General features: G+C 59.5%; 1 protein-coding gene across 1 annotated transcript in view; it reads right to left on the bottom strand.

Moving 5' to 3' along the window:
* The window catches only part of VAV2 (vav guanine nucleotide exchange factor 2), a 124,338-nt gene that overhangs the window by 13,946 nt on the left and 101,021 nt on the right, over window positions 1-9,371 (bottom strand). Inside the window, exons 16-22 of the mRNA XM_045289358.1 lie at window positions 9,103-9,188; window positions 8,656-8,788; window positions 7,484-7,498; window positions 6,448-6,557; window positions 5,908-6,009; window positions 5,473-5,561; window positions 68-120 (exon numbers count right to left, since the gene is read on the bottom strand). Of these exons, the coding sequence (XP_045145293.1) occupies window positions 68-120; window positions 5,473-5,561; window positions 5,908-6,009; window positions 6,448-6,557; window positions 7,484-7,498; window positions 8,656-8,788; window positions 9,103-9,188 (588 nt within the window). The remainder of the gene's footprint in view (window positions 1-67; window positions 121-5,472; window positions 5,562-5,907; window positions 6,010-6,447; window positions 6,558-7,483; window positions 7,499-8,655; window positions 8,789-9,102; window positions 9,189-9,371) is intronic.

The following is a 9,371-nucleotide window of genomic DNA, read 5'->3' as shown; positions in this document are numbered from 1 at the left end:
CGCCTCACAGGGCTGAGTGGTGGGCACCGGCTCCCTGGCTGTTGGGATGCAGGGGGAGAGTTCTCTATTGGGGCGAAGGGAGGAGTCTGGGGGGGAGGCTTACCAGGTCTGCAGGAAAGCCTGAAAAGGAAGCAGACGGAGAATCAGGGCACGAGCGGGGGTGATCGTTAAGACCCACAGAGTAGACGTGACAGGCTGGGCAGAATGTCCCAAGCAGAGGGTCAGTACGGAGCACGGTGAATGCCCAGGGGTGGAGGTGGGATGCAGGCACCTTTGCTGTGGTTAGTAGGCGCCACTGAGTGGGTGCTGATGGAGAATGCTTTCCACCAGGCACGGATGGGTTCTCAGGCCGCAGGGAGAACCCCGCCCCCACAAAGGTGAGCTTTCGAAGGGGCACGAAAGGAGGGAGGTGCCTCCCACCCCAGTCACCGCCGGGCAGGGGTAGAGACAGACTGGCCGTGATGTCAAAGGCTAGCGGGCAGGCTGGCGTTCGCTAGGGGGAGGGGAAGATGGTGCTCGGCAAGAGGGAGGGGAGAACCCCCTCTTCCCCAAGGCAGCCGGCAGGCCACCGGGAGGTTTGATAAGTAGTGCCACTTGGTGAGTACCAAGCTGGTGACCTGAAAGGGAACCCCACCTGAGTCACAAGAAGCAGTCAGAAGGGGTGACGGTGATGGTGGTGGCATCTGCACAGAGACCAAGTGCCGAAGGCAGGAGGGTCAGGAAGGAGAGGGCTGTGACGCCGCGGGAGGGGCCACAACCGATGACCCGAAATGAGATCACACGCCGCCACGTTCCACAGGCCCTTCTGCTGCCCACGACCTCTCCCTGACAGGCGAGGATGTCACTGGGCACCGAGGTGCGCCTGACCCCAGTCGTGGTTACCAGCAATCGCCTCGTGGGCAGGTGGGGGCTGGACACTGACCAAGGAAGACCGGAGAAGAAGTGAGCTATTTGATCGACGGTGCTGGCAGAGACCCTTGGAAGTACCACGGGCTGCCGGAAGGACAGACAGCTCCATCGTAGAAGAAGACCAGCCAGAGTGCCCCTTAGATGGAAGGATGGCGAGACTCTCTCACACAGTTTGGCCACACGCACACACACGCACGCACACAAAAACCAGACTGCAAGGGGGCCATGTGCTCAAGAGTGAGCTCTGTCCCCTGAAAAATTAACGTGGGTGTCCGCCTGGGACCAAGACCTCATTTGGAAAGATGGCCATTAGAGGTGCAATCGGTTATCACAAATCACACAGGGACAGGCCAGGGCGGGCCCTCCGCTGGAACCTCTGGAGAGAATGTGGACAGCGGGTCTCCCCACTTTGACCTCCGGCCTCCAGAGCCCAGAGAGCCACCATCTGTGCTGGAGTGGGCCTCAGCTGGTGGGGATCAGTCCCGAAACCTCAGACACCCACAAAATCAAGTGTCTTGCCAAAATGCATGCCTGACTGTCTCCCAGGGGAGCGTGGGTCCTCACCACCTTCTTTTCCCTTCCCTACACGTCCCACATCTCGGCTTCTTATCATGAGAAAGGAGGGGGAAAAGGATTCTTTAAATTAAAACAAACAAACTTGTAAAGAACTATTATTGTACTCGTGTTGGCTCCCGTCCCCACCCCTCCACCCCCAACTTCCCCGGCCAGGCCCTCAGGTCACGACTAACAGTCACGACGGTTTCCACAGACTCGCCGCTCCTGGACTTCATCCAAAACAAGGCACACAAACCAAAGCTCAAACACAAAACAGAACACCCTCAAAAGAGCAGAAAATGTTAACAACTGGACCCGCTTTAAAATCGGTCAGAAGGGAGATGGAAGCAAGCGTGACGGCGCTGCGGCTGCTGGGGCGGTCAAGTGCCATCCGGTCCGTCCGACCCGCAGGGACCCCGTGCGCCACGGAACGACACCCCTCACCACTGTCCCTGTGTCCGCATCCCCCCTTTGTCACTGTGCTTCTCCAGGACTGGTCCCTGCTGGTCCTATAGCCAGAGTACTTGAGGCAAAGGGTCCCCACCCTCACAACTGCTTCCAAGACAGAGCGTTTGTTCTCTTCACAGTCCACGGCGTTTCCATCTTCCCCGGCACCCTCATTCAATGCACCTTTTCTTCCTTGGTCTTCCTCATTCGGGTCCCACGTCCACGTGCATAGGAAGTGATTGAAAAGACCGTGGCTCGGGTCGGGGGCACCTCAGTCCTCAAAGCCACACCCTGGCTCCAACACTCTCAAGGTCTATGCAGCAGGCTGACCCAGTGCCACCCACCGTTTGATCTCTTCACTGCTGCTCCCGTGAGTGTTGACGGTGGACCAGCATGACAAAACCCTTGACAGCTTCATTCTTTTCTCCTTCAGCATGATGTTACCACAGGCACAGTTGTGAGGACTGGGTTTCCATTACACTGAGCTGTAATCCACACCGAAGGCTGCAACCCTTGATCTTCATCAGCAAGCGCTTCAATCTCCTCTCGTTTCCAGCACGCAAGGTTGTGTCATCTGCATACTGAAGGTTGTTAATCCTGATTCCAAATTCTTCTTCGAATAATCCAGTGTCTCCGATTGTTTCCTCAGATCAAACGATAAGGTGTTACTTTGTAACCTGACCACCTGCCATCAGCAACTTTACCATGCTCTGTCTGATAGACAGGCCGTTCACACCCCTGGACGAGTTAGAAGGGATTCACCGTGATGCCCTTCATCCATGGGGGGGACCTTGCACATGGACAGCGGGTTTCCACTGTCACCCACAGCCTCTGAAACCCAAGGGTCCAGAGTTTAAGCTCTGATACTGGTCTCCCCTTGGGATTTGGCTTTTATTATGGATCACACGGGCTGCTGTGCTCCTTCCCTGTGGACTTAGCGGACTCCCCCCTTGGATGGGTGCTCGCTTTAAGTCAAGCCTCGAAGACCCCGGATGCTATTCTTTCTGAGAGGCAGGCACCATCTGGTTTCTATGCAGCTTTTTGTTAGAGTGCCCTGGTCGTCAGTAATCTCTTCATGAGGATGAGCATCGAGTGGAACTCACTGTTCTTAGATTAGGCTGCGATTTAGAGCTAGCCCCAAATCCATTCATATATTGATGGTATACCTATGTCTCTGGTTCACTTTAGAGACAGCAGTATCATTTTATGACCGAGAACATTATCGATCAGCCCCAGGGAGCAGAAGGTCATTCTACTGATAACGCCATTAATTTAGCCAACGGTGCAGCGTTTCAAACTGTTGAGAAAGGGGCAGCGCGGAAGCCCAGGCTGGCTTTTCTGACTACCGTACACTGATTGCTGATCTGCACAGACAAAAGGCTCGAGTGGCGGACCCTACACGAACATTCACAGAGGCAGAGCCGCGCCTGCCAGGTCCACGCAGGCCATGGGGTCATGAAGCAGGACAAGAAAGAAGACAGTGTCCGGTGCTGACTGAAACTCGTCTTGATGTGGCTGAATGGTGACCGTGTGGCCAGCGAACGACAGGCCGATAAAGCCATTGAAAGGAATACATAACTACTTTAATCCTGCCAGATTAGCGAGAACCAGACCAAGACACAGAACGGTATGAGACACCGGCAGTGGTTTCTGGATGGCACAGGAGATGACGGCGTCAGACTTCCTTGCCTGTCTTTCTTCTATTAATCGATCATTAAAAAGCGATGGTCAGGCCCTGGCCGGAACAAAGTTGTGCAAAGCTTTTAAATTCTCTCAAATCCCGATTTCTGGGGTCCATGGAGTCGGGGTGGTCCATCCACACCACTGCCCACTGGACCCTGAGCCTGGAGCAGACTGGACTCCCCCAAACCCAACCGTCCGGCGGCGTTGGTCAGCTCCAAGGCAGGGCAGGCCTGGGCACAGCGTAGAACTGCCCACAGGGTTTCCGAGCTGGGCGTCTGTCTGGACACAGATGGCGCCTCTCTGTCCCCAGTTAGCAGCCGAGCACGTGACCACTGCACCACCAGGGGTCCCTGATTTTCTAAAACCAACCAGGGAAAAGCCCATGGCCATCGGGCTGGTGCCAACTTCAAGAGGCCCTCTGGATGGGGGTCTGCCCCTGTGAGTCCCCGAGACTGTAACTGAGCAGAGCGGAGTAGGAAACCCGTCTTTCTCCTGCAGAGCCACGGCTGGATTTGAACTGCTGACCCTGTAGATCGCAGCCCAGTGTGAAACCACTACGTCACCAGGGCTCCTTCTTGATCCTCTACAGAGGTGACCTTTAAGTCACAGAGTCTTGCTAAGCAGGAAAGACCGTGTTTCCCTGAGCACTGGGCTCAGCAGCAGAGCAATCAACCAGCAGGAGTCCAGGGTGAGCCCAGATGCTGTTTTGGGTGGGGGGTGAGGGTGCTGGAGCTGAAAGGGGCCGGGAGGGCAGTGGGTTGGTTATGCATTGTGCTGCTAACTGCAAGGTCAGTGGTTTGAACTCACCGGCCGCTCTACTGGAGAGAGATGAGGCGGTCTGCTCCCGTACAGATCGATTCACAAAGTCTCGGAATTGAAGGCAGTGGGTTTGGGTTGGTTTGCTAACCCAGAAACCCCAAAGGGCAGTTCTCTCTGTCCTACGGGGTCACTATGGATCAGAACCGACTGGGAGTTTGTTTGTTTCCTAAGCTCCTGGTTTGCGGAATGCTACGACTTCCAGAAATCAAAACACGATGACCCTGGGCAAATCCGCTGCTGTACAAGACCCCTCAAGAGCGCTGAGAGGCCAAGGCTGTCGGTCTGAGGGCCAAGGTGCGCCTGGCCAAGCCCTGGCCTTGTCAACACCCCGCACGCATGTGCCAGCTGGACGGGACGGACAGCGGATAGGGAAGGTCGGAGAGGACTTGTGGACAGCCAGGACAAGCAGGGCAGTCTGAGGAGAAGCACTCACTACCAGAGTGCCCCTCAGGGGCCAGGAGGGCGCGGCCTGGCCCCCCGAACTCTGTGCCTTGACACAGGGGCTGCACCAGTGGATTCAAACCCACGAACAGTGAGGAGGGGACGCAGGCCCCAGCGGCGTCTGTTCTGTTGCACATCAGGCCCTCACGGTCAGAATAGTGGCAACAGCTCTGGTTTACTGCCGGGCGGGGGGCACGCGACCTCGCGTCTCCACCCAAGTCCAGCCTCCACTGACTCCATTCTGACCTGAGGCTGGCAAGGGGAGCTCTGTCCTCAGGCTGAGCGTGAGGGGACAGCATGAGCTCCCGGCCAGCCCAGGAGGCGCCCTGGTGGCGAAGTGGCTGCACCCTGGTGGTGTTGGGCAGCTAACGACAAGGTCAGCAGTTCAAAGCCCCCAGCCGCTCCAGGAGGAAAGTCTAGGCTTTCTAGTCCCAGAGCGACCCCCCCACAACAGAACAGCACACTGTCCGGTCCTGGGCCATCCGCACCAATGCTGTTGTTGGTTCCGTGTGAGCTCATGGTGCCTGAGGGGGAGGACGGGGCCCCTGGGGGCGAGAGGGGCAGGGGCCCTTGGTGAGGGCGGAGCCCCTGAGAGAGGGGGCCCCCCGGGGTACTTACTGATCTTGCAGGGTGGCATCACCTCCAGACACTCCTTGTGCGCCCCAACGCCACACTTGGTGCACAGGTAGCCTTGGTAGAAAGTACCCCTGTTCCAGTAGACAGGGGGGCGAAGCAGCATGTGAGGGTCACGTGGGCCCCGAGCCCAGCTCTTTGCCCCTGAACCTGGTGGTCCGTCTCGGTGACCCCACTACTACGAACCCCCATGCTCTTGGTTGCTCAGAGCTAGCCCATCCTGCGGCTGAAGGTCCCCGGTCCCTTCCACAGCCACCCGTCCAACCCTCTCCAGTGTCCTCCACCGCCCAGCACAGGGACCATGCTGCACCCACAGTGCCCTGGGACTAGCCACCCCTGACCTCTGGAACCTCTGCCCACAGCAGGCAGCCCACTCGCCAGGTCCAGGGTGGTCGGCAGTGGTGGGGGTCGGAAGCTCACCTGAGGAACATCTTGCAGGCTCTGCAGTTGGTGGTCTTGTCGAACGTGTACATCTGGAAGCTGTGGTGGTTGGCCGTGGCCTTGTCCGGCTTGATGTTCGACCTGTCGGCACAGAGACAGCCCGGGAGTGTGTCAGCGGAGCACCCCCGGCCCCAACAGACTCACGCTGGCTGCCAGGGAGTTGGTGCCAACTCACAGGACCCTGCAGGACAGGACAGAACTGCCCGGGGCTCTGGGGCCTTCCCTCCCCATCGTCCTTCTCCCCAAAGTGAGATGAGTGCGTGTCCCTGGGGGAATGGGGTGCTTGCTGGACAATCCCCTCAGCTTCGCTGAGTACGGGCGGCTTTGCATGCTGGGGTGGGGGCTGTTCTCCACAGACACCAGCGTGCACGGAGTGCCCTGGCTGGCCCCGCCCGCTCTGATGTCTGCTCGCTCAGGCAGAGTGGTGTGTCCCTGCATGGCAGGCGGACCCTGCGGGGCTGCTGTCCCTGAGAGACAGGGCATTCAAGGAGCCCCCCCTCCCCCCAGCCCAGGGCTCACATGGCCATCTGGAACTGCTCCATCCACTTTCTCTTCATGTCCTCCGTCTTGCAGAAAAACTGGAAGCCCTGCTTCCCTTGAAGGTGGGTCAGGTAGAAGCCATAGGACCACTGCGGGGTGGGGGTGGGGTGCAGAGATGTACGCCCACGCGTGTACACAGACGTTCCCTGTGCGTGCTCGCTCAGGAAGGCACTAGTGCCTGTGTGTGTGTGCACAGTAAACACTGTGCCTGCCGTGCACACATGTACCTACGCATGGTGCACGATGCCTGCACCGCCATTCCCACGTATTGGCACTCACGTTGGAGGCTGTGCTCATGTGTGTAGATGTGCCCGCCTGTGTCTGTCTGCAGGTATGTGTGTGCATGCTAATGTGCATGCACCTGTACCTGTGTGTGCAGCCAGGCTCTCCCCTGTACACAAGGGGATGTAGAGGTGGGTGCACAGGTTTGGGGGGGCTGTACCCCTAACTAGTTATCCTGGGGTGTCTCACTTTTGCTCCCAGGTGAACCCTGCCCTGACTGCCTGGGTTCTCTCACTCAGCCCTGGTCAGGCCACAGGTCAGGCCGCACACCCACTTCCCCCCTAAACCTGACGCTCAAACCCCACTCCTCGGAAGTCGCGTGGAAGGAGGAGGTCGTGGGCCTGGGGGTGCGTGCAGCTGCCCTGCCCCTGAGCAGCGGGGGATCCAGGGAGAAGAGTTGAAGATCCTGAGTCCAGTAGTGAATAAAGGTGGAGAGAGGAGGGCGGGAGACGGGGTGGGAGCAACATGAGGGAGAAGAAAGGCTAAGCAGGAGCCCCCGGGTAAAGTAAGCCCCGGCCCTCGGGGTGCAGTGCGACCCTCTCTGTCCTGCGGTGGGCACATGTTTCCAGTATGAATTACTCGGCCTGGCTTGGCTCAGCACAACCTGGGATCCTGGTTTCTGTCCCCACACTCCAGGACCAGGGCCTACCCCACCTAGGCCCTTGCCATCCCCCCAGGCTCTGTGGCGCAGCACCTCAGGCCCCGCACTGAAGCGGCAAGCACCCCAGCTTACCATTTTCCCGTGAGACTAGGAAGCATGAGAGGAGGAGAGAGGGAGAGGTCATTAGGAGGCAGGCCCACCACACAGGGAGTGGGGAAGGGGGCTGGGGGGTCCATAGGAGCCTTCCCTGGACGGGCAGGCCCAGCACTAGCCACTGCCCGAGCTCTGGGAGGGGCCCTGGACCACTCGCCGCCCGTTTTGCACATTAGGCTGGGCTGAGTCACCCCAGTGGCCCTTCCAGCAGGCCCTGGCTGCCCCCTGGGGCTTGGGGAAAGCCTGCGATTTCCACAAGATCAGCTCCTGCCCCAAGCTCTGCACACAGCAGGTAGCCAGCCCCGCCTCCTGCAGCACAGCCCCGCCCCAGTCTATGGCCCCACCCCCAGCACCACAGCTCCAGCCCCCGCAGTCCTAACCCAACCCCTGACCCCAGCAGTTATGGACACCCCCCCCAAAAAACCTTAGTCTTCAGTGCCCAGCCCCACCTCCTACAATTCAGACCCTACCCTAAAAATATGGCTCCACCTCTACAGTCATGGCCACACCCCCAGAGCATGGTCCCATCCCCAAATCCAGAGCGCTACCTCAGCAGCCATGGCCCCACCCCAGCATACTCCCGGGCCACATACCCCAGCATTCATGGCCCAGCCCCTGCTGCCATAGCCACACCCCTAGCAGTCAAAGCCCCGCCCCTCCAGGGATGGCCACACCCCTAGCAGCCATAGTCCCTCCCCTTCAGAGATGGCCACACCCCTAAGAGCCACAGTCAGAAATGGCCACATCTCCAGTAGTCAGGGCTGCACCTCCATCAGCTATAGCCCCACCCCTAGCAGTCATAGCCCCGCCCCTTCAGAGATGGCCACACCCCTAGCAGTCATAGCCCCGCCCCTTCAGAGATGGCCACACCCCTAAGAACCACAGTCAGAAATGGCCACATCCCCAGTAGTCAAGGCTGCACCTCCATCAGCTATAGCCCCACCCCTAGCAGCCACAGCCCCGCCTCTGCCATCATGGTGCCACCCCATGGCACACAGACCCAGCCTCTGACAGCAGTTGGGCCAGCGTCATGGAGACCTGGTTTGCTGTTGTGCAGGGGCGGGGCATGTCACCCGGGACCTGGGGTCCTGAGAGTGCCCCACAGACTCCCTGCTGGGGGGCGGGGCCGCAGTCCCGGGGCGCAGGCCCACCTTCTTGATGTCCTTGTTGTTCATGGGGTCATCGGTCATCTTGTGGAAGAGCAGCTCGATGATCTCCTTCAGCTCATAGCTGTAGCCCCTCCTCTTGCAGACGATGACCACCTTGTCAAACAGGAACAAGTACCTGCCCGGGGCGTGGTCAAGGGCTGGGCATCAGCCGGCCAGCACCCTGCTCGGATGCCTCTGACCACTGCCCAGCCCGGCCCGTAGAGATCCTGGGTCACTCTGGGAGCAGTGGGCAGGGTGCCAGAAGCTCCCTAGCCCTGCCTGTGCCCCCGTGGGCAGGGCGGCCATCGGAAGAGCTGGCCACCGCTCTCCCCAGAGGGAGGAAACCATCTGGATGGAACAAAAGCCGGCCGCTCCTGAGCTGCCCCGCCACCTGCAGACCTCCCTCGGGTGGGGGTCCCGAGCTGTGGAGGCCCCCCAGGCGCTGCTCACCTGTCCTGCTTGGCGTGGTTCACGATGGAGCGAACTTTGAGCTCGCCGTCGATCTTGGGCCGCCCGAACTCCTCCAGCTTCACTTGCTGGGGCAGAGATGTCCGTCAGTCCTGCTAAGCCTCCTGCTCCCTCGCACCCCTGTCCCAGTCTCCTGCTCAGCCTCCAGCTCCCCCACACCCCTGTCCCAGTCTCCTGCTCAGCCTCCAGCTCCCTCGCACCCCTGTCCCAGTCTCCTGCTCAGCCTCCAGCTCCCTCGCACCCCTGTCCCA

This window comes from Echinops telfairi, unplaced genomic scaffold (assembly GCF_000313985.2).
Source record: "Echinops telfairi isolate 266 unplaced genomic scaffold, ASM31398v2 ScPeMD7_25;HRSCAF=90, whole genome shotgun sequence".
Taxonomy (NCBI): Eukaryota; Metazoa; Chordata; class Mammalia; order Afrosoricida; family Tenrecidae; genus Echinops; species Echinops telfairi.
This window is presented reverse-complemented; position numbering and strand designations above follow the sequence as displayed.